Consider the following 26693-nt stretch of genomic DNA (forward strand, 5'->3'; position numbering starts at 1 on the left):
AATCTCTAGTCAGGAAACCTTAAAAACTGAACAATCTGGAAGGCATCTCACCACCGAGCTAAATTGCTACTTGCTAATTCAGTAAGAAATATTGTTGTAATAGTTTTGACTATCAGAACAATTTTCTTTGTTTTACATCTCCTTTGAGTCTTTTGGTCAACGGAGAAAATTCAGGTGACATATTTCCATCGGTTTTCATCCGTCGACTTGCGTCGTCCTTTAAAGATTTTACAGTTTTAGTTACTTGAAAACTACAAGATCACTCATTACCACTTTTGATATGAAGCATTTCTAGGATAAGAGGAATATAGATTGTGAAATTATAACAATACCCCCCCCCCCCGGGCTTCAAGGACGGGACAAAATATGCATAAAAAACAACAAACAAACAAAAAACCAACACATTTTGAGAAATGTTCTTCTCTATTCCCACACATGTGAGAGAAAAAAAAAGTAAATGCAAGGTTATGATATCCAAGAAACCCTCTACTCAAATTGTGAAATTCATGGCCCTTTAATGAGCGGATCAGGCCCTATAATGAACATGTATTAAATCTTAGAAAATGTTCTTCTCTTCTCCTAAATGTATGTTTATGGTGTTCAAAAGATGTAAAATTCATGGTCCTTGGGTTAGGGTTCAGGCCCTAGGGCGGGGTCAAAATGGCAATTTAGTGAAAATGTATTGGATGTAAAACTTATACGGTACCAATTGTGATGCACCAGATGCGGATTTCAACAAATAATGTCTCTTCAGTGATGCTCAACCGAAATGTTTGAAATCCAAAATAACTATGAAGTTTTAGAGCTAAATATAGTCAAAAACAGCGTGCCAAAAAAAGTGGAGCCAAATTCGTCCAAGGATAAGAGCTATGCATGAGGGAGATAATCCTTAATTTTGAAATGAATTTCTAAGTTTTATAACAGCAATTAAATATACATCTGTATTTTCAAGCTAGTAACGAAGTACTTAGCTACTGGGCTGTAGAGACCCTCGGGAACAAACAGTCCACCAGCAGAGGCCTCGACCCAGGGGTCATAATGTAAAACTTATACGGTACCAATTTTGATGCACCAGATGCATCAGAAAAAATATTCTCTACTGCCAGATATATGAACTTAAAAAAACCCAACTAAAATCATAATTAGGGTGGATTGACGCTATCTACTTGAATTGTGAAATGCATGGCCCCTGCGTCAGAGGTTCAGGCCCTATACGGTTGGGCCAATATAACCATGTAGTGAAAATGTATTAAACTTAAGTTTTTCTTCTCTACTTTCACAGTGATGCGAGATAAATCAAATGCATGGTTATGATGTTCGTAATGACCTCTTCATGAACTGTGAAATTTATGGGGTTTTTTTATTGGTGAGTTGTGAATGTCAAAATGATTTGTATTTTTCGTTCTTCTGTAAATGAATATGACTTTTGTGCATACTTTGAAAGATCATATACATATATAAAACTATAGTCTAGTGTGTAACATTGTTTAGAGAGAAAAAAAAAACGGGATGGAAGGTGAAGTTGAGTAATTCACAATTCCCTGACAATTCTCGATAAGCAAACGAATATAACAAAACACTAGTGCTCATGACAAAAACAACAATATATGTCTTTGCCTTGTTAAAATCACACGAATATTCTTTGTCATTCTGAATCGAATTTTAAATCTCAATTTGAATTTCACTGATTTTTAAATGTCAATATTTCATTGATAAGATCAATTTGAAAAAAAAAATGTCTTCAGTAGACTATCAGTCTTATACCATGGTGACAGCTGGATTTATCATCACGTTCATTCTATTGATGTACAGTGATTAGAGATGACACAGAATTACTCTCAGTGAGGACGGTTTGACATTAAGTTCGTTGAATTCGCAATAGAAGCCACATTAAAGAGCACATTTGGGTGTCTGAACTCTTCACTCGCCATATAAATGTTTCATTTGACATTCCATTACTTTATATTAAGTATAAATATACCAGTTGCTAATAATTAAACTTCACCAATAATTTATTCACACTGGAGTAAACAAACAAGAGACAATTTTCTGCAATTCGAGAATGTTATGGTTGTGTTAAAATACATAATAATGACTTTACTAACAACCGTAATTGTCGAATTAATTTTGGGAAACAGGTGTTTATAAGACAATAGATGTAACACATGTATACACCATACTACCATACTATCAGAGACATGACTCCTGTTTCAGTGTTAGGGTTTGTGATCATCACAGCTATTTTGTGTAGAGGTACCACCGCGCGTCTTGTCATGCGAGATTATGAGACGATAGTAACGGAATTGGAAAGGTGAGTGAATACTGTGCGCTCACTATATATGACATTTGTTTTATAAAATCTTGTGTCGATATTTATTTGTCTAGCATTTAATTTCCCCAACCTGTAGTGAAGCGTGAGCGCGTCTCCCCGCCTCTCTCTCTCTCTCTCTCTCTCTCTCTCTCTCTCTCTCTCTCTGGATGTTCGTTACTAGTTTATGGATATCCGTATGTATATTGTTTATGATTGATGAAGTGTTACTTGTATACTTCTATCACTATAGACCCCCACCCCCCCACCCCTTGTCTATGCAGGGTGACACGGTTCCGCTTTACCCATACAATGCTCATCTTTACTACCCCTGCTTAGAGACCGTGAGTGCTGATCATAACTCTAAATTATGCAGTCTTTCACCAGCATTGGTTGCTTATCTACATATATATGAGTGAACAGTTCTCGAGCAGGATGTTAAATAATATACAGCCCACCAACTTTTTTGTTATCAAAAAACAACATTTTAGGAAATTTTACGCTGGAAACATTTCTTTAATTGCAGTGGAAGGATACTGCTCTAGAAGGTACAGGACTTGTATAAAGAATGTGAATGAGGTGGATGTAAAACCGGTCACCAAATCTGATGGGAGTTTGTATTTCCCGCCCGATTTCTTCACAAGGGCATTTGAGTAAGTGATATATTTATATAATTCAACATTTAACTTCGTTTTGAAGAGGAAAAAATATGAGTTGCAACACAATTAATCTTTATCTACACCAAAGGTAAGTGTTGGATATCTTCCCAAGTTATATCCGGTTTACTGTGCATGAATAAAATGAACAAATTGTTATCAAACTATCATTGGGTTTTGTTATTTTCACTTGCATATGGGTTTTCATTTGATGGATAATCCCCGATACATCTTATTGCTTATCAGATATTTCGCCACATTCAGTGGTTGTTATGAAAAAATGAAATCGACATCATGCGGGCCACGTTTTTCGAGGAAAGCAGTGAAGGGATCGAAGATCATGTCCATCAAATTGTGTCGAAACGCAGACGGTAAAACAATTATGATACCAAATTGATTTTGTTCCTTATCTTCACCTTCCATCCCAGGCTGAAAATTTCTTCATTTCAATACAATATCTTTGACAACAAACACAAACAAAATATTACGTCAGAAATAGAAGGCAACTGATAAAATGTTTAACATTTCTGCAATATTGAAACAGCGGCGGGAAAAGGTGAGAAGTATCATTGAGAGCTCTTGTTTTCACAGAAGCTAGTTGTACATCATAGTAAAATCGTTACCCTTGCCAATGCTTTATTTCAGCCATGGACACTCTTATTCACTGCTTGAATGATAAAGATTTCTATGAGGAATACATGCGCCCAGTTGAAGACGAGGAGGGTGGGATTCGTTGCAAGTAAGTAATCGACTGTGAAATTAATTATGTACACACCTTTATGATAAACAAGCTCACTTTCGCTTTACTGTTGTGAACTTTATGACAAAGGAGATGACACCATCTGCTCTAATGTGAGCTTTATGACAAAGGATATTACTTCATTGTCAACCTGCTATATATGTCTAGCAGTATTCCATTGTCACCTACATGTCCTCCAGACGATTCGACATTCAAGAACATGATCTGCACATAATCAATATTGTAAGATGGAGACAGGATATCCAGAAATAGCATTGTTACAGGAGTTTCAACAACGCCGTTTGAAGTAAACATTTTTTTTTCAAATTATATGACCGTCATAATCTAATTTGCAAATACAATCTATCACTCAGTCGAAAGCTGTCTGGTGTGTTTCATACCAATTGTAAGACCGTTCTTTACATACTGGTTTTAACTGCAAATTGCCCCGTTTACCTTATCAACATACAGTGCTCAGAGTGGGTGTCACCGGTCGACAGAAGATGTTTATTCCTCCTACATCTCGTATATCTAGTGATCCGTATTTGTCCAACTCTTAAATGTCTATTCCTTCTCCATCATCAACTTCCCATATTGATGTAGCTATATTCCATCATCACCTGCATATGGTGCTTATATCTCAACTGATTCGATATGCAAGAGCTTGTTCTGCGTATAGTCAGTTTTTAAATCGAGGAAAGCTACAGACAAACGAGTTGATTGTATAGTGATTTCAACAGTATCGATTGAAGTCAGCATCTCGCAAATTCTATGGTCGTTATAACGATTTAGTTCGTCACTACAACCTATCATTGCGTCAAATGCTGTCTGCTGTGTTTCATACCGATTGTAAGGCTGTTCTTGCCACACTGATTTTGACTGCGGATAACTCCGTTTACCTGATCAGGATATAGAGCCCACGACGGGTGTGACCGGTCGACAGTTGATGCTTACTCCTCTTAGGCACCTGATCCCATCTCTGATGTGTACAGGGGTCCGTGTTTTTCCAGCTATCTATTTTGTATTGATTGTAGGAGTTATGAGATTGATCACTGTTCGTTATCTTCACCTTTCCTTATATGAGTTAAGATTGATGACTGTTTGTTATCTCCTCCTTTTCATCCTCTATGAGATCTGACGCTGTTCGTTATCTTTAGTTGTTTATTTCTATCAACTTCTCAGACGAGACGTAAGTGAATCGGGTATTAATACTGTTGGACTTAGACTTGTTAATTGACTGTCCGTGTATTATCTAACGTTCTTCTCGAGAATTATTCACTCATATGGAGACGTCGCCATTGCCGAAGGGCCTAGAAATGTAGGTATATGTTCGACGCTTACAGCCTTTGAGCAGAAAGAAATCTGTATCGTGTCCCTCCTGCTGCGACACCGCGTCTCGTTTTTTGTGTTCTCATCCGAACGACCTCTCCTTTTTGGTCACTTCTTATGACAAGCAAGTGTACTGAGGACCTACTCTCGAGTTAAGATGTTGAATTTGTATAAAATACTGTTTTGTTTCAGAAATTCAAAGAGCCGCATGCATTAAGATATACTGAGTTCAAAATGTTTACTCAGTCTACTAGATGAAAATCGAAATAAAATACCAGCCATTTCCGGCGGAGATTCAAAACACTTAAAAGCATTTGATCCCGACTCCCTGCCCTTAGTATTACTGATGTTGCTTCAGACGCGTGTTCACTGATACGTTAATTTTGTTCAGACAAGTGTTCAGTGATACGTTGATTTTATTGAAGGGTGGCCAAGGAAAAAATTCGGCAGCGTTTACGAGTCACCAAATACAAATGTGGTGAAACTGAATATACCAACCTGAAGACAGTCGTGGATGACTTTGGAAATGATTTCATTACCTCATTATATCCCGAATTTGAGGATCAAAGTTGCATTATTGACGTCAACACCCTTATCCCCGACAGGCGCAGGAGGGGCGTGGCCAGTACGACTATGAAGAAAATGATGGATGGATGGATTTTGTAATAAAACCTTTCAACCTCAGTGTAATCGTTGGTTATGTATTCTTAGTTTCCGCAAGCATTAAATAACATTATTATGAGTTATGAGATTGATCACTGTTCGTTATCTTCACCTTGCATTATTCTATTTTCTTCGTATTATTTCAATTAACTGTTATTTTTCTTCACCGTTCATACAGTTGACCCAAGTACGAGTGGGACAAACACAGACGCCTTCATATATAATTCGTTGTATCAGGTACCTTAAGGAGAAAACATTCTCTGTTGATCAGCCATATCCAGCATGAACTGTAGAGCTTGATCAGGTAAGGGGGATAATCCGTATTCAATTCAATATGTTAAGAATGACCCAACATATGACGAGTGCAGTACCAATTCTAACTGTTCGTTACATTCGCTTCATTTATGTTAAACGCCAATCTGATTATACGCACAACTGCTCTGAAATTATCATAAAAAGGTGCTTTGGACCTACATTAACTATCTACGAGAAAGGTGAAAGGTGAAAGGTGAAGATAAAGGATAGTGACCAATCACACAACTCCTATAAACAATACAAAATAAAGACTTGGACAAACACGGACCCCTGGCTATACAAGAGGTGGGATCAGCTGTATAGGAAGAGTAAGCATCCCCTGTCTGCTATATGTCTGTTTAAATTCCTCTGATCACGAATTGTGTTCCTTTATTACCTAACACCATGTTTATATTGTTTTGAGGCAGACTTTATTCAAAAGTTTTTACACGAGGAGAATAGAATCTTTTGCTATGATCTCCAACTCAAGACGGAAGGTGAAGATAACGAACAGTAATACGTTTTATTAACAATCTTCATTTTCATTTATTTGTTGGTTCAATAAATTCCAGTAAACTCCAGATAAGACGCAAGCGAGTCGTCCATATTTATGTTATATTTAAACATTTATTGAATATATCTCAACACAAGAGAGTCTTCCATATCAATGTTATATTTAAACATTTATTGAATGGATCTTAACACAAGATAGTCTCTCATATCTATGTTATATTTAAACATTTATTGAATAGATCTTAACGGTAAACTTCCAATTATATTGCATGACTAACGGGATAATTTCAGATTCTTCATCAGTGTAACGGGTCAACAGGGGACCCATATCATTCTTACGCGTTTGTAATTTACCAGATCACGTTTTCAAACTGGAATATTCTAGCCTTTTTATTAAATTTGAAATTTACTAGCATTGGTTTAAATATGAAATCTATTTGTCCTAGTTTTACACCTGCAATCTTACTAACCGTGGTTTTAAATCTGAAATTGATGAGCAATTGTTTTACTGAATTTATTCTAGCCGTGGTTTTAAAATTCAATACTTTGTGTTTTCCATCCAGAATTTGGTATTTCGTATTTAAACTTAAAAACCAGTATCTCAGGATTTAAATCTGAAATTTACTAGTCCTTTATTGAAATATGAAATTTAATGTCCCTTCATGAAAAACACTTATCCTGATTTCACATGCCTGGTTCTAAATCTGGAATCTGTCTATCCTGGTTTTAATCTGAAATGGACTATATTATCATTATTAACCCTAGTTTTAGATCTGAAATATACTAACTTTAGTTTTAAATCTGAAATTTAGTAATCCTAGTTTATTATTGCTGGTTGTACTTTCATTCCTTGACGATAGAAGCTTTGTATGAAGTTAGCATATTTGTCATCATCCATAATCGATGTACACTATACACGACCATTCCTCACGATAAATTAAAGACTATACTTTTTGACATCATAGACAGTTGCTTCTTCAACAAAAACAGAAAACGGAAATATTCATATCCCTGTGAGCTGGAAATAAAGGACACCACAGAGTCGTCAACTTCTGCTTCATACTTAGATATTTTATTGAAAGTAGACATTAACAACAAACTAACAACTCAATTGTATGACAAACGGGATGATTTCAGCTTCTCCATCGTCAACTTCCCACATTTATGTAGCAATATTCCATTATCACCTGCATATGGTGTTTATATATCTCAACTGATTCGATATGCAAGAGCTTGTTCTGCGTATAGTCAGTTTTTAAATCGAGGTAAGCTACTGACAAACAAGTTGATGGTACAGGGATTTCAACAGTCTCGATTGAAGTCAGCATCTCGCAAATTCTATGGTCGTTATAACGATCTAGTTCTTCAATACAACCTCGCATTGGGTCAAATGCTGTCTGCCGTGTTTCATACCGATTGTTAAGCCGTTCTTGGCACACTGATTTTGACTGTGAATAACTCCGTTTACCTGATCAGGATATGGGGCTCAAGACGGGTGTGACCGGTCGACAATTGATGCTTACTCCTCCTAGGCACCTACTGCCACCTCTGGTGTGTCCAGGGGTCCGTGTTTGCCCAACTATCTATTTTGTATTGCTTGTAGGAGTTATGGATTGATCACTGTTCGTTATCTTCACCTTGCATACGTACTATCGAACTTTCCAAAAGAATTGTTTACAACGTATCAGATATTTATATTGCCAATTCCTTATTCATGTAAATTTGTGTTGAGAGTGAAAGGAGTGAGTGTGTATATCTTTTTTTTTTATTTATTTATTTAAACAATACATTTGTTCTTGTTTATTCTACAACTCAGCGTTAGTATTTGCTCAATCTGACAAAATCCAAGAAGAACTCATTACACAGATCTAATCAGTTCTTGCCTCCAAGGTTTTTTTTCAATACACTAGTCAAAAGGACTACTAGAATCTATAGTTTACTAGTCCTGTTGATTTGTGACGAGGGGAAGATTGCGGGATGGGGGCTTGTTCCCTCTTATAGAGGGTGGGGGTGTGGGGAAAATTACAAAACCTAGATGCAAATTTTTCATTTGAGACCCCCTCCCCCCAAAAAAGAAATTTGATGACCAAATCTAGCCTCTTTTTTCCCGATTCTCACATCAAACCACCATATTAATGGTTGGCTATTATGAAGAATACGTTGTTGTGTAGCATAGTACCGTATTTTGTCGAAGATGATATGCATTTTTTAAAAGGATTTTTGGTGTGAGAAAGGGGTGCGCATTATTTACCAAATATACTGTATTTTTTTAGGTGAAACTCGGCGGTTAAGTAATGTTTCACTCGGAGACATATCGTATGCTTGTTCATGTTGTTCACCTAATCGATCTCAAGAAAATTACTAGAGAACGTAAAATTGTAGAAAATGTTATACTTAACAATATGTAAATAATTAAATTGTTATAAAAAAGCCAATAAAGTTTCATTCGATCTTCATATTAGATATTCATCATCGTGCAAAAGTACCACGATATCATGAGACCGTAATCATGGCCGGCACATGTTTTTCGAAGCCATAGTTGTGTACAAGGACTTCGTCACTTGATTTTGTCAGACACCTCTTCGGGATATTTTCTGCATGCTGGACGATTTCCATGGATCTGAGAATATGTGCACTGAACAATTGTTTAATGTTTTTATTTTATTTTTATAACGTCGGCTATTTGAATTATTTGAAGTTTAAACAACGAAAATATCGAGTGCTCAAACTTTAATGCTACAAAATATCATACTTTGCTGAAATTAATATAGCATTGCTGTATTCAAATTCCTGTGCTTTGTTGAGAACATGCATTATTTCCACAAAGATTTCTAGTGAAATTGAATAAAGTCAAGAATACTGCTTGGTTAGTATGTTTACATTGATCACCGGTAATTATGTATATTGGGAAAAGGATAGCTGCAGCACTGTAGCTCTCTGAAAAGTTCCGTCAAAATATTTTGTCAGAGAGTTACAGTGCTGCAGCTAGGAAAATATATCAAACAATCGTTCCAGTTTTATACAGCAGAATTTATTCAAAAACTTCTACGGGAGAAGAAAAAATCTCTCGCTGTGAACTTCAATTCGACTTTTAGATATATCGATGACGTTTTGTCTACTAACAATGATAGCTTTCATTCATATGTCGATTTGATATATCCCTGTGAGCTCGAAATAAAGGACACCACAGAGTCGTCCACTTCTGCTTCATACTTGGATATTTTATTGAAAGTAGACATTAACGGCAAACTAACAACTCAATTGTATGACAAACGGGATGATTTCAGCTTCTCCATCGTCAACTTCCCACATTTATGTAGCAATATTCCATTATCACCTGCATATGGTGTTTATATATCTCAACTGATTCGATATGCAAGAGCTTGTTCTGGGTATAGTCAGTTTTTAAATCGAGGTAAGCTACTGACAAACAAGTTGATGGTACAGGGATTTCAAAGGTCTCGATTGATGTCAGCATTTCACAAATTCTATGGTCGTTATAACGATCTAGTTCGTCAATACAACCTCGCATTGGGTCAAATGCTGTCTGACGTGTTTCATACCGATTGTTAAGCCGTTCTTGGCACACTGATTTTGACTGCGTTTACCTGATCAGGATATGGGGCTCACGGCGGGTGTGGCCGGTCAACAGGGGGTGTTTACTCCTCCTAGGCACCTGATCCCACCTCTGGTGTGTCCAGGGGTCCGTGTTTGCCCAACTATCTAATTTGTATTGCTTGTAGGAGTTATGAGATTGATCACTGTTCGTTATCTTCACCTTGCATACAGATGATTTCATGATAATATTGTGATCTGGTTCAGTCCTCATCACTTTGTGCACAAATTACATGCAACTTTACTTCCAGAGGGGTGGGGGGTGGGGGTGGGTGGTCCAGACCCCCACTCTAGATCTGAGCATGATTCGGATATACTATAGTAGTCGATTAAGCGATGTTTTGTGCACATACCACTAAATTCTGAGTGACCGACGGTGAGTGAGATGGTTAGAGTGTAAATGCAGGAAAATAAAGGTATCCTTATGTGTGAAAATCGTGTTCTACTACTTCAAAACCAGTTCCACGATTTAATGATGAAAATAATACAATCTGATTAAAATCAGATTTCAATCCGCGCCTCTTTTGGCCATGAACGCGACATGGCCAATAGAGGAGCGGATTGATGATCTGGTTTTAATCGGATTGGAAAATAGTATAACCAAAGATTAGCGATCATGTATTCTTAAATAAGACTATGTCACAGAACACGTGCGCCAGTTATCAACAAATGTAAGGTGATTCTATAAACAAATACTTATTACAACCACGTAGCAACAGGAGGATTTGGCCCACACATTCTTTTGATTTGAGAATGTAGTTTTTCCACAAATTTTACATGCAAATTTTGATTTATCACCCCCCCCCCCCCCCTTTATGGTAGTACTTAATGCTTGCGAAAATTTAAACGAGAAACGACTAGAGTTGTAGATATGTTGACATCAATTGCAAAATGTTTTCTGAAGAAATGTTTTTTATCTATTTTTTGCATGCAATGATCGGGCTTCACTGGGTTTTGCCCCCATGGAACACACAATACAAGCGTATGCTTTATCTTTTGAGCTACAAATTAGTAATAATTTAGATATCTAAATATTACATCGTTCATCTATCAACTACCAACATTCACTCTTACAGCAGAGTAGATGCGAGTATCTCATTACCATATATCATGAAGCAACCTTTCCAAAATGAGTTCGCCAACTTTGTAATATAAACGACAGATAGATAACATTGGAATGGTTTTGATAGGAAACATGCATGTCATAAAAATACATCTACTGCAGCATGTAAATTATGAAAAATATATTGTAGTGAATTGATTTTCAAGTGTATATATTTAAAGCCTGTATGTTTGACTTGCTACTAATTCAATTTTTACGGGGAAAATATAACTGAATTTTGCATTCGAACTGTCGCACTATTATGCTCTGATATAAAGGTACCGATTAAGCTATCGCGACTTTCATTTTCGATATTTGTAATATTAAACTTTTGATTTTATAAACAAAGATTGCATTCGGTTGCAGATGTGCATTTAAAAAAAACCCAGTCCAAATCCATAATAAAATACTAAAATATTGATAACATACATATTATGTATAATGAGTGTTTTTTTTCCCAGATGGCAATCATTAGATGCGTCTGACATAATGCTTAATACAATATTAGAATAGCATTTGAAATTATAATGCAACATACCCAATAAGAGATATTTAGCCTACATGCACGTTAGAATATTATGACTGGCAAGGAGTATTTAGACATGTATTTAGATACGAACTGTAGCCGGCACAGTATATGCACAGCAATTTAAAGAGATAACTCATACCATGAACTATCCATGATAAAAAAAGAATATGTGATTAAACTTTGTCATGTGTTACATTAATTGCGTTGATACCATTGCGTATCCGTATCAAACATAAAACGAGTAAAATTAGAGTCGGAAATAGCGTCCCGAAGATTCCAATTCTCTGTATACATACTATCTTCTTCAATGCAAACTACGTAGAGTCTTATAAAATTTAATACGCTGTACATATCGATATCATTTATTCATTAAACTTGTATATATATATATATATATATATATATATATATATATATATATATATATATGAACACCATCAACATCGAAATTTGTATTACAGATGAATGAGTGATTGAATATTGTTTTATATCCCTCTCGAGAATATTTAATTATATGGAGACGTCTCCACTGCCGGTGAAGGGCTACAAAATTTAAGCCTATGCTCCGCGCTTATGGCCATTGAGCAGGGAGGGATCTTTATCGTGCCAAACCTGCTGTGACACGAGACCTCGGTGTTTGCGGTCTCATCCGAAGGACTACCCCATTTAGTCGCCTCTTACGACAAGCAAGGGGGTACTGAGGACCTATTCTAACCCGAACCGAACGTGGGGAACGGTTTACGTTAAATTTGATAGTCTGCGCATTTATCAACAACGTAGAAATGTTGCTTGTTACTGACTTTCAACATGATTTAAGTGCACACAAAACATCTTTATGGTTGATGCACGTGTTCTATCTTAAAAATGATTTTAAAGGCAAGAAAAACAGCCAATTTCGCCGAATTCGGTAAATCTTTTCAATCGCAAATGACGAAAATGATGTCACCTCACATAAGATATTAAGTCACTAATTTCCACATGTATCATCAGGGTGAATGCCCTAGTGCATAATCATAATGATTAAACCAAGTGAAACCTCATTTTATGTTTACCCTAATTTTGAGGCGAAAACTGGAGCTTAATGTACCTTGCTCTTGGTCTACAAAAGATTGTATAGAGATATATGTAAGACTCCAAAGTGCGATGGTCGCTCCAAAGTGCGATGGTCACACCAAAGTGCGATGGTCTGGGCCAAAGTGCGATGGTTTGTTAACGTTACGGAGGCCAAAGTGCGATGGTCACGCCAAAGACCGATGGTGCTGAGTTCAGTAACGTTTGTGACGTCACGTTATTGTTACATCATTCTTAACGTACGACAGTTACGGCAAGGTTTACACTGTTGAGGACAGTGAGAATGGCAAAGAACATTTGATGTCAAACTCTCTACTTCGCCCAAACATTCTTTAATTCATGATCATTTATTACTTTGACGTACACATATTAAATTACTGGGGGCGTGTTATAATAGAAAACATTCTATACGATTTCGCGTTGGGAAATTTGGTGTTTTATAACACAACAACTAGATGGTAATGAAAGAAGTTCTTATTCTTATTTTTTGTGCATTGATTTTGCACTGATATTTTGGTGAAACAACACACAGTTGGTTCAGTCTGTACCAAAACACTGTCGTTTACAAACCAATTGATTTCGCCGAGTCAAACCATGACATTTTCGCGCATGAGTGTGGACCATCGCACTTTGGAGTGTCACACCATCGGGTTTGGCGCAGACCATCGCACTTTGGCGTGACCATCGCACTTTGGAGTCCTACATATATAACTAGTAATAAAGTCAACTTAGTCCATAAAACATTGTGTATGTATAGATAACTAGTAACACAGCAGTCAAATTAGTTCACAACAGATTGTATAGAGACAGAGAACTAGTAGCACAGTCAAATTAGTCTACAAAAGATTGTATAGAGATAACTAGTAACAGTCAAATTAGTCCTCAAAAGATTGTATATAGATAACTAGTAACACAGTCAAATTAGTCCACAAAAGATTGTATACAGAGAGATAACTAGGAACACAGTCAAATTAGTTTTAAAAAATGCATATAGATAGCTAATAACATAGTCAGAATATAGGGCTACCGGCGGGTGTGACTGGTCGACAGGGAATGCTTACATATATGTACTCAATCTAGGCACCTGATCCCACCCCTGGTGTGTCCAGGGGTTCATATTTGCACAACTATCAATTTTGCATTGCTTATAGGAGTTATGAGATTGATCACTGTTCGTTACCTTCACCTTTCAAATTGGACTTCAACAGATTGTATAGAGATAAATAACTAGTAACAAAGTTAAATTTGTCCACAAAAGATTGTATATAGATAGTTAACTAGTAAGATACTCAGATTAGTCCACAACAGATTGAATATATATAAATAACTAGTAACATAGTCAAATTAGTCTACAACAGATTATATAGAGATAAATAACAAGTAACACAGTCAAATTATTTCACAAAGGATTGTATAGAAATAGATGACTAGTAAGACAGTCAAATTAGTCCCCCCCCCCAAAAAAAAAGATTGTGTATAGATAAATAACTAGTAACACAGTCAAATTAGTCCATAAAAGATTGTATATAAATATATAATTAGTAACACATTCAAATTAGTTAACAGAAGTTTGTATATGGATAATATATATATATAATACTCCAAAGTGCGATGGGACTCCAAAGTGCGATGGTCACGCCAAACCCCGATGGTCTGCGTCAAACCCCCATGGTGTGACACACCAAAGTGCGATGGTCGACACTCATGCACCAAAGTATGATGGTCTGACACGCCAAAGTGCGATGGTGTGACACGCCGAAATCCATTGGTTTGTAAACGACACAGTGTTTTGGTACAGACTGTACCAACCGTGTGTTGTTTCACTAAAATATCAGTGCAAAATTCATGCATAAAAAATAAGAAGTTCAACTTATTTCATTACCATCTAGTTGTCGTGTTATTAAACACAAAAATTTCCAAAGCGAAATCGTTTAGAATGTTTTGCATTATAGCATATCCCCAGGATTTTATTATGTGTACGTCACAAGTAATAAATGATCATGAATTAAAGAATGTTTGGGCGAAGTAGAGAGTTTGACAACAAATGTTCTTTGCCGTTCTCACTATCCTCAGCAGTGTAAACCTTGCCGTTGCTGCCGTCCGTGTTGCATTCATTTGGTTTCATTTTGAAAGAATTACGTCACAGTGACGTGACGTCACAAACGTTACTGAACTCCGCACCATCGGACTTTGGCGTGGCCATCGCACTTTGGCGTCCGTAACGTTAAGAAACCATCGCACTTTGGCGCAGACCATCGCACTTTGGCGTGACCATCGCACTTTGGAGCAACCATCGCACTTCAGAGTCTTACATATATATATATCCAAAGTCTCTTCTTTTTTGTAAGAAGAATAAAAAAACATTAAAACACTTTTCAAAATATTTCAACCGTGTTACCGGCCTTCATCAGTCGTGTTTATTATAGGATTAAACATTATTTTTGAAGAATTTATCGATGTTTAAACTCCGAACATTTTACTCACAAACTGAATTCACTTTATTAAGAATTGCAAAAAAAATGAATAGTTTCCTCGCACTATGTTATTTGTTTTCATGCGTATATGAATACATCGCGTTTTCGGATTTATTGATGTGTAACCTCTTGTTCAGCTTTAATGTTTTCCAATCAAAACAATTGTAATAAATAACATTGGAATTATTAAAATGTATAGCAACTAAAGATGAACAACGTATTATGACGTCACAATGTATATACACCTAAAAGGCAGCGTCATGTATCAAAATTGCGCCAAAAATATCCGAAAAATTGCGAGAGTTATTATAATAACCTATTTAAACCATACATGTAAGTGAACTCTAATTGGTATAAAGTAAATTCTTGCATATAAATAAACATATATTTTTTTTTAAACTTAAATAGATAGTACACATTTACATACACGCAAACATTTTCATTAAGATAGTTTATAGACAGTAATGTTCCCTTTTGTTTATACCAACTGGTACATATGTATTATACTTTTTCTTCCATAGATTTGCTCTATTTTTCCGGTAAATGTCATTCTTGTACAGTTTTTCAATGCCTATTATGCTATAATCATCTATGGTGTGAAAATCGGAATAAAAATGAACAGCCACAGCGTCATTAGTTTCCCTTCTGATGAGTGATAAATTCAAGACATGTTTCTGATATAAAGTCCCATCAGTTTTTTCCACATACATAATCTTTTTACATTTTTTACAAAAAAACTCCATACACTACATTGCAAGATTTACAATTAATATATTTTTTGATGTGATAAATGTTTCCATTATCATCCCCAAACTGGCTTGTTTTGACAACATATTTACAAATAATACATTTCTTAGCACGACACGGCTCGCACAGATTTCCTTTCTTAAAAAATAAATGATTATGTTCTTTTATGAACTAGAATGTCTTTAAGATTTTTGTCTCTTCTAAAGGCAACAATATATTTGGATTTAAACGCGTCTTTTAGACGATCAGAATTTTCCAGGATTTGGTGACGGTTCTTTAAGATGTTGTGAATATTTGGAAGCCCTTTTGAATAGGTAAGTACTAAGGGAACATGATCACATTGATTCTTTTTATTATATTTCAGCAGATCTGAACGATTTAGTTTATCTACTTATAAAAGTTGTTTTTCTACTTCTTTGTTTGAGTAGCCGCGTTTCTTTAAATTTGTTTTTATTTTTTCTCGTAAATGTTAATTACACATCACAAAACATAGGTCTGTATTTAACACAGAGCTGTAATTAACACAGTAATGTAAAGTGCACTAAGTTGAAATTAACAACCAGATGTAGTGAACAAGTCGGTGTAATCAACACACATATGTAAATGACGTTTTCATTTGACATGTAATTAGCACTGTGTTTAGATGTGGAATGAACACCTTATTTAGATGTGTAGTTAACACTGCGTAGATATGTGTAATTAACACCGTGTTTATAGATATTGGATTTTCTTCACTGTAGCGGTGACTCGCTCAACCACAAAGAGGTTGTCTCTTATGTCCACACATAAACCTAATGGAAGCTTTAAATCACAGTGAATGTAACGTAGGAACTGTCCGTCCTTATCTAGGATATGGATACGGTGATTGTTACAGTCTGCTGCCAGGATGTGACTCTGGCTGTCTGTAGTGATGCCGACTGGATCAAATAATTGCTTGGTATTAGAGGGATGACCTGTGTATCTAAATCGGAGTTTTCCTGACTGATTGACCACCACTACTGCATTAGAAGCATTGTCAGACACACAGATATCCAGGTTCCTGTTTTCACTGAGGTATTTAATGGTATTAAAAGGAAGAGATGAATAGAGAGGACGACCCTCACCATCAAACTGAATGGTTTGTTTCTCTGTGGAACCTGAGTAACGCACAATTTTGGATTGTTTGGAATCATCACTCATCATGGTAACCAGGAGATCATCAGACGAGGTACTGCAGAGATAGTAGGGAATCCACCCCTGTAGTCTGATTACGGTCTGTATCTGTTTATTCTTCACTAAGTTCACAGTTCTATTCATAGGTTCGGTAAAAACAAGACCTCCGTCCCGTCCCAATGTTATGTCCCGTGGCCAGTTCATCGACTTGGTTTTTATTGATGTCAGGAGGTTACCCGAGAGGTTGAGAAGCTTCATGGTGTTGTTATCCCCGCGTGTCCAGACTTGTTCTTCACTGAGACATCTAACACCATATAGTGCTCTATACCCTGTGTTTATGGTGGCTGTGAGGCGCGGTTCATCGAGCAGTGGTTTGACTGGAGAAGGCGATACAGCTTCTGTGAACTTCATTATTTCACCATGTTCTGTCTTAATCGATAATGGCGACAGAGAAGCAAACATTTCATTGAGGTGATCTTTGTTTATTTTCTGAGGAGAAAAACTGGGTACTGTAACTCGGACTTTAGGCGGTAATGTTCTAAATTCGGAATTCCTAGATTTGTAAGTAGAGGTTAAGGAGACGTCATTTGATTTTAGAATTGATTTCAATTCGGAAATGATCTGTTTGAGTTCAGTATTTTTCTGTGTTATTTCATCTGTATTTTTATTTAGGGTAGATAAGTGTTTGTTTTTCATTTCCTGAATGTCAGATTTCCGCTGGTTGACAATGGCGGTGATCTCCCGGTGCAAGATTTCTCCTTGTTGGTCAGCGGCTGTGATCAGTTTCCCATATTTCGCTTCTAACTCGGCTTCCTCAGTTTGGACATCGGACGCCATTTCTTGATATCGCGGGTAAATTTTTGTCTCGAGTTCTTCCAGATCTTTTTGTAAACTTTCTGTTTTAGCGCTGAGTGTTTCCAGAATATCTAATATATCGTGGCCTTCATGTTTACTTGAGAAGACGCAGGTAGAACAGACAGGAATTTCACATTTCTTACAATAATGTTTACAGAGTTCTTCAGCGTGGTCTGGACATTTTGAGTAGTTAAGAGACTTTCTGTATTTATAGGGCACGACTTTGTGTCTTATCGACGAATCCGAGAGGTGTTTCCCAACACAGGTCTGGCATAGATTTATATCACAACGTTCACAGTGACTCTGTAGGTGGGCAGTTTTACAGAGGTCACACAATAGGATAATCTGGGCTCTGCGTAACGGGTCCATTTCTGATCTCAGGGGTCACATGAGGAGTTCACTATTAATTAAAATAGGGAATCTCAATTAGAGAGTTTGACTTGTTGAAACGCATGACCAGCCAGATTTACAGTATGTTATATAAACTGCAATTATTTATATAACAGGCATCAATGTATTACATTACGCCCTCTCCCTTTAAGAAATTATTGTAAAAATGAACAGATTCATCTATTTGATCACAAAAATATGGACACATATTTCGTCTCACCTGAAAATCCAACATGGCTTCCTTGTTATTTCGACCTTCCGTCTAGTCCTGTGATTAAATACCTGTGCAGTGCGTCAGCCTGTATACACTATCTATTTAAATAGAATTTGACCTAGATCATGCTGGGTAGCGTTGTCAACATTGACGTCAGAAGATATAATCGTTTCAATCGTTTCAATGTATTTATGATTTCCTTCATTATTGTTCGTATACAAAAATACTTACTCATATTAGTAGTGCTTATGTGTATACAGTATATGTGGGTATGTGGGGTGGGGGAGGGGATGTTTATATAGTAATTATTACTATTGTCTCAGTTTCATGAAAAGGCAACTCCTGATTAAGATGAAGCACTTACATTGAAGGTTTTTTTTTATCGTGTCAATGCCTAACATAACACAGGAGTTACGTTTTCAAGGTCATATCTGAAAGACTATACATGTACAGGCGCGACGTTAATTTCTTTTCACTATCATCGAGAGTAAAAATCCAAACAAATTTACATAGTTCTAGATGTATCTGAATTTCACAGAAATAAACATAGTTCCATTGAGTGCTTCGCGAAGGAACAATCACTACATGCATATTAAACAGTTTCGAATTGACGCGATACTGAGATTTAAATCATTTAGTAAATGTAGCCAGTAAACATTTTATCTATACTCAGAAAATCATGGTATTGTTAATTTTTTCCAAAACATTAAAGCGATACATTGTAAATATTTAAAGGCAAAATCAAACGTCTGACATCCCCTTACATTAATATCAAATTAATTATCATTTATACCCTGCGTCATAAATGAATTAGATTAATCATATTGTCCTAATTATATCCAATAGATAGATAAATAGATAGGTAGATATGTAGATAAATAGATAGATAGATAGATAGATAGATAGATAGATAAATATCAATCGACTGTTACATATTTCCAGGTCAATATGGTGTACAACATCGTACTATACAGGCAAATTAACCCACCCACCCGTAATTGGTAGAAGGACGTTTTTGGGAGTTTTTATATCCGAAAAAAACTACATTCATGCATTGAATTTGCTGAAACTGTACTCCTCCCGTTCGACAGGTACAATAAATGTACACCCCCTCCAAGCCGATGTGGAGGGCGTGTATGGATGGAAGTCGGATTTGTGGAGGCGGATAAAAGTCTTCAGAGATCCCAAGCCATTGTTTGTATTTATAACATGATATCGCAGTTAGACAATGATGAAATAGTCCCTATCATTGCAAGAAACAGAAAACTACAGAATATTACTATAAATAGTGTACAGCAATCAGAACGGCCTTTTATGTATACTGACCAAAAATTTAAAACGTTCGGCAGAATTTTACAGACTTTTCTGTATAATGACAATAAAATTAACACGCTAACCAGAATTTTACAGACTTTTCTGTATACTGACAATAAACTGAACACGTTAAGCAGAATTTTATAGACTTTTGTGTATACTGACAATAAACTTAACACACTAACCAGCATTTTACAGACTTTTCTGTATACTGACAATAAACTGAACACGTTAAGCCGAATTTTACAGACTTTTGCGTATACTGACAATAAACTGAACACGTTAAACAGAATTTTACAGACTTTTGTGTATGCTGACTATAAACTTAACACGCTCAGCAGACTTGTACAGCCTTTTCTGTATACTGACTATAAACTTAACATGATAAGCAGACTTTAAGAGATCTGCACATGTGTAAAGCCAAAATACCGAGGTTTTTGTTGGGGGTGTTCCTGAAATAATACACCGTATCAATTTCGGAAATGTAGGCAAAGAGCTTATCGAAAGATGGTCGGAAATCATATATCCGGGAATGAAGTGTGCATGCCGTGTTAATGGCACTCAACGTTTGTTTTAAAATGCAACATTTTGAATTTGCACGCCAGCTACTTCTTATCAGGACAGATAATTATATTGAAATCACCAGTGGACGCGTTACACAAGTTTTACTTATACACGTTATTCATCACCAGTCAATTCAAACTTATCTGTATACAGTTAAGCAATAGGTAAACTACGCAGGGTATCTTGGGCCCGCCTTGAAGCTCCTGGATTTTACAGATTTTATAGGGTTTCAAATGTGTTTCTTATCTAGTCATTTTTACTATTTTCTGTCATTTTTGATAGGAAAAAAAAGTAAGTTCTCCCAATAAAAGTAATTCAATAAATTGAAAGATTTTGTCATTTATTGCTCTGAGAGGGGAAGAAATTATTGCTTCTTTTATCGTTTACATTTTTCTAATCAAGAGACCACGATTTACCTTGAATTTGAAAAGTTTAGGGGGTAAGGATGCCTTAAATCCGCCACTGATTACCTGTGTGTTTTTAAAGTGTAAGTAAAGCTTGCATCACGCGCCCTATAGTGAGAAAATGACAAGAAAAATGTTACATGTTTTTGTATTTTTGTCTGTTCTAGATTGAATTGAGTGCAACAATAAACCTCCAGATATCTATGTAAATTTATAGTGTATGATTAAACTGCTGTTGCACTCGTGCATGCGAGCTTATCCTATATTACGTGTTTGAGTTTTATTTCATAAATAGTCTAGGTTCTGTTGAACTAGTGAATTAAAAGATGAATAAAGAATGGTTTGTGTTTAGCTCACCTGACAGTGATCTGTCTGTCCGTCTGTAAACCTGACCTGAAAGTTCTAGTAACCTCTCTTTCTCACATTGTTTTGTCTGTCTGTCTGTAAACTTTTCACATTTGCATCTCCTCAAGAACTGGACCTATTTCAATCTAACTTAGCACAAACAACCCTTGGGTGACGAGGAATCAAGTCTGTTGAAGTGAATGGCACTGCCCTCTTTAAAGGGGACATAATCAAGAAAAGGTAAAAATAGAGTTCTACTCAAGAACCACTGGGTCAGAAAGGTCAAAGTTTACATGAAAGGTTTTTGACATAAAGTTGATTCAAGTTTTCGTAAGTCATGATTCCTAGTAGTAATTTTACATGCAGATTAATGCAAGGTGAATATAACGAACAGTGATCAATCTCATAACTCCTATAAGCAATACAAAATAGATAAATAAATAGATAATAATAGTAAGATATAATAGAATATTCTCACGTTTAGACGAAAACCATGATTAATCGTGTTGATATGCTAATATATCTAGGTAGAGGAGATTTAAGTTTCATCAACCCCCCCCCCCCCTTATGAAATAGGTTGGGGCTAAAATTGGTAATAAAAGTGGTAGAGGTCGTGAGTTCGAGTCCCGCCCGTACCATGGAGGCGTCAAACCTAAGCCGTTAAATTAGGTAAATATTGATCCTTTCCAAACGCTCGGCATTTAGAAGTATAACGCATCCGCAGAAAACAAGGGAAAACGTTCCTAGATACCTTTAATTAAATCACAGGCACATTTAAATGGAACTGTTATAGTCATTTACCTCTCATGAAGAAAACTACATCAAACTGATTAAGTCGTTCTAAACATATCATCTAATTACCCCTACCCCCGACGCCATCCCATTATACATAGTGGAAGAATAGTATGACTTCTTTCTCATACTATTGTGTATGTTTGTGTGTGTACAAAGGTCAATGGTCAAACCACGATTTTCGGTTCATATACTCGGTGTAAGGGGATGTTTATCTCAGAACCTTACACATATATTTATATATATATTTGCTTTCCTTTATATCTTAAATGATAGGCACGTTTTGGCACATGTAACACTTGACTTCTTTATTTTTCATAGGTGGAGGAGGAGGGCGCTTAGGCGAATATTTTGAGCAAATTTGCAGCGATGAAGGTGGAACGGTTTCTTAGAGACCACTTCGGTAATGTTGGTATATCCATCAACACTAACTCTACTGATGATGACGACGCCATCTTAAATATCTCCGGTGTTGTAGCGTAGACTTTTCCCCGCATATAGACCTCACCCCCTCACCCCGGAAAAACAGGCCCGGGATATATTTCCTCCCATAGGGGGAAAAGCGCCGTAACATACACTTTTAACTTATTTTGTTCGATTGTCCATGCAACACCTTTAGGGAAATTAACATGAGACGCGCAACACCTTCTCTGCACCAATGAAGGTGGAACGGTTTCTTAGAAACCATGGCGGTAATGTTGGTACAATAACTCTACTGATGATGACGACGCCACCACAAATATTGCCGGGGCTTTTAAGAGAACAGAAACAACGCAGACAGGTAAAAGACAAACTGTCCTTCTCACATACAACCACTGCCGATCACGTGGATCGAACTCGAGTCTCAATGGTGCTTAATATTCACTAGTTTTAAAACGATAATCAGAGAGGGGGCCATTTCCGACCAGATCACTCTCAGGTTGTTTAGCAGAGAAGCCATACCGCTTCCAAGAGACAATTTCTTGTAAGACCCGTGCGTTTGAAAACTCCGACTCATAGGAAGACGGGGATGTTAACTTTGAAATATGTTTTACTCACTCTTTCATTTGTAGGAAAGCGAACATTTGAAAGGGGAATTCGGTTTTTATATTTGTTTTACCATTTCACTGAATCTTGAAATTTTAGAAAGGAAATAAAAATAACTTGGATCTAAGTAATATTTAATCATAGATATTATTTAGTTCACTTATGAATTCACTTACAAAAAACTGATTTACATTTATTTTGCAAATCATTTCATTTATACTTTAACAAATTGTTTAATGTTCGTGTGATTGATTTAAAATGTCTTGGTAGATGTTTTTAAGGTAGTGATTGCATGGCATCACGTGCTTTATTAATGTATTATCTAAAAAGATACTATTTTCATTTCTGATTCCGGAATACATCAAGCGCTAAGCATCAGTAATGATGACAGACAATGGAAACAAAGACTTGTCAGATATAACCAGACACAGGATAAAGCTAACCAAACACAGGATCAAGTGAAAATATGTTTAAAAATATAAAAGTAAAATAAAATACAAATGAAAATTTAATTAGGCCTATGTTTTAAATAATAGTAATAGTTTACGTCTCCATGATTCATATACACCCCCCCGCTCCCCGGTTAATTTTCAGTCTTACAAAACTTAAATTTAATTCGCAAACCACTAGGCCTATTAAAATTATGATATATAATGCTATTTTCATAACATGTATATGGTGTTTGTGCACATAAATGTAATATCCAATCCAAACCTTTAGGCCGAGGAAACACGTTATGTAATAGCGTCATTTGGAGCAAAAAATATCAATAATTTTAATCATATCTTTCCTAAGTACACTATACAGAGATTTAAAACACTTTTTTGCTACAAATATTCCCATCCTCCACTTAAATTTGAGATCGTCGGAGAATCGAGGGACTCTAATTATTATGTAACGTTCATGTTAAAAGAAATAAAAAGGTGTGCATTTCGAAAACAGCACTTGTTGTTCATGTTTTTTCTCATTTAGTTTAGTTATTTCTTATAATTTAAAAAAAAAATAATGAAAGTTTTGTTGTTTTTGATAATCGCTTGGTTTGAAAAGAGAGAAGAAGAAAAAGTCACAGGTAATACGACGTCACAATGCACAGCTTACATCGGCTGTGTGTCATTTCCCGCGTTTTTTAACACACACTTACAGAGCATGAATATACACGTAATTTCAAACAGAGGGTAATAAAAACATCCCAAAAGCAACAGTACTATCATTCTATGTGAAATTAATTCAATAGTAAACATCAAAACATTTATAGTTTTAACAAGAGTTAAAATAAATACATGTAAGATGCATATTTATCGTAGTATCACCTACATAATTTATGTAAGGAGGGGGGGGGGGGTAACTGTAGTGCTCATAGGGCCATAGTATGCATGAAAACCAGTATTGATACTTTCAGGAAAAAATTCTACTAACATATGTTAAAACATATATAAAAATAAAAACAATTCATTAGTCACTTATTTTTCAGGTGGTGAAAATATGTCTGTTTTGGTGAATAATTGCCTTCTGAAAATTGCATAATTGCTCATAAGGAGCCGTGTTACTACTTCATATGGAAATAAATGGACATCTTAATACAAATTATATATCAATTTTATATAAAATTTGTATCACTTACTCCTGTTGTATCTTTTTTAAACACCATCTAAAACACCTATACCATTTATTACAGAAAGTTGACAAGAAAGGTTACTATGACAACCGTAGCGTTACAATTTCCGTGAAAACCATGTATGATACTTTCATGATGAGTTAGAGATACTGCCAACTACAAAATATGTAAAAATTAAAAGGATTCATAAATTCATTACTTTTCAATGACCCATGGAATCACTATCTTAACCCCTTCTCTACCGTACCGGTCAATTTGACCGGTGGCGCGTAAAAACAAGACTACGCAAAAAGAGTGCCTCTAAATCTTTGAAACTACGTCCATAAGATATATGATCTATATATCATATTTTTGGAAATTTTCTCTATTTTTTAACTATGTAAATTTTAATTAAGTAAATAAAACCATTAAATCAATAAAAGCATTTAAAGTGAAAGATGGCTTCGTCTAAATATGACGCAACGCTTTGTCGCAAGGTCATTTTCCCCCTCGATACCATTTTTTTTATTGTCCCTCTGAATGCAATATTTTTTATATGTTTGAAAAGCATATATTCCCTGCCTTCAGTGTATATAAAAATTATTTATAATGCCCGGCAATGTAATAAGAAAATAGCAATTGTTTGCACACATACGTGTTCTTACGCTTTAATTTCTCAATTTTAAAACGAATCGGCGTTTTACCTATATTCGTATATTGAAATAGGGAAAAGTAAATACAGCCTGTAAAAATAGAGGGAATTTCCTTTTTTATGAGCCCTTATTCGTGTTATAATTCTCGGTAGTTTTTATACAACGATAAAATGAAATTGGGACATGCGGTGCGGTTTTTATCAAAATTACTGACAAAATAACGTCGCTGAATCCGATCGACCCGCGTCGCACAATAAGGTAGTGTAAAATATGTGTATTGACCTCTATTGGTTACTTGCTTTTGATACACTAAATCAATATACACACATGTATGAAATAATTACCCTGGTATTCTCTGCTTTAAAAAAACCCCAATAAAACCATTATTGATACAAGTAGATCTATATATCAGAACTTTACACAAACCATTTGTAAGTTCATGAAACACATATTGAGAATGTATCGGTAGAGTACGTATACATTGAAAAAAAATACATCAGATTTAGATATAAATATCATATAACATTTTTCGGTATAGCTATATATTTTTTCTGCCAAACAAAGAAAAAATTAACAAGTCCGACGCTTTTTTCCGTGATCCGGATCCGGGGTTTACTGAGTGTGCAGGAGTAACACGTGTTTCCGTTTGACTGAAAACAACACAGCGAACGCTAAGATTTCAACGCTTTAACGCTTATATACAACCTTCACTATGGAAAACGACCTGCTATCGTCAGATGAAGAAGATGCATTGGACCTCCTTTTGCAGGATACATTTGATGACGATCCAAGCGACTCTGCATTCACTATAAATGACATGTAAGTTGACTAGGAAAAAGTGCGCGAAAAGCTGTTTGTGGTTTTGTCGTTTTATGGAAATTTACAATATGATGCCATAATTTGTCGTTTCGTGAAAGAAAGTATCTATATGTATGATATCTACACCAAGTATGCAACATACAACTCTTTATTAAGAGCTGAACATATATGATTTAATGTGTTCAATTTGTCCGGGCCCGGCATTCATGGTCGCTCGTGTGCTGATTTTCTATGTTGATCAAAATCCTATCTTTCTATTTCCACAAAAAAAAAAAAAAATCAAACATGAATAATTAGGAAAAATCATATTGTGATGATATAATTCATTATCATATTTTGAATTATTTTTTTCATATTGTAGCAAAAACGAAATGCGGGGGGGGGGGGGGTCGATTTTCGAAAGGCTAATAGAAAAATCATGGTTCCCTTTTACATTGTATCTAAGTACATGCATTTTATACCCATGTAGTTAATCATATATGACAATAAATCACATGTTATCCATACCTGCTGGTGCTGGTGTGGCAGGTG

At 35.8% G+C, this 26693-nt stretch overlaps 2 protein-coding genes across 2 annotated transcripts in view; both read right to left on the bottom strand.

Moving 5' to 3' along the window:
• LOC125663411 (receptor-type tyrosine-protein phosphatase mu-like) overlaps positions 1 to 26693 on the bottom strand; it is a 177569-nt gene that overhangs the window by 123156 nt on the left and 27720 nt on the right. The window lies entirely within an intron of this gene.
• LOC130049326 (uncharacterized) lies at positions 12202 to 18722 on the bottom strand. Its single transcript, XM_056146746.1, has 2 exons — positions 18658 to 18722; positions 12202 to 18447 (listed from the first exon to the last, which is right to left on the bottom strand). Exon 2 carries the CDS (start codon positions 18414 to 18416, stop codon positions 16752 to 16754), a length of 1665 nt encoding a protein of 554 aa, XP_056002721.1. The 5' UTR covers positions 18417 to 18447; positions 18658 to 18722; the 3' UTR covers positions 12202 to 16751.

Source organism: Ostrea edulis, chromosome 8 (genome assembly GCF_947568905.1).
Source record: "Ostrea edulis chromosome 8, xbOstEdul1.1, whole genome shotgun sequence".
NCBI lineage: Eukaryota > Metazoa > Mollusca > Bivalvia > Ostreida > Ostreidae > Ostrea > Ostrea edulis.

Coding starts and splice junctions, on each gene's coding strand:
- LOC130049326 (XM_056146746.1), bottom strand. CDS start 18,416: ATGGACCCGTTACGCAGAGCCCAGATTATCCTATTGTGTGACCTCTGT.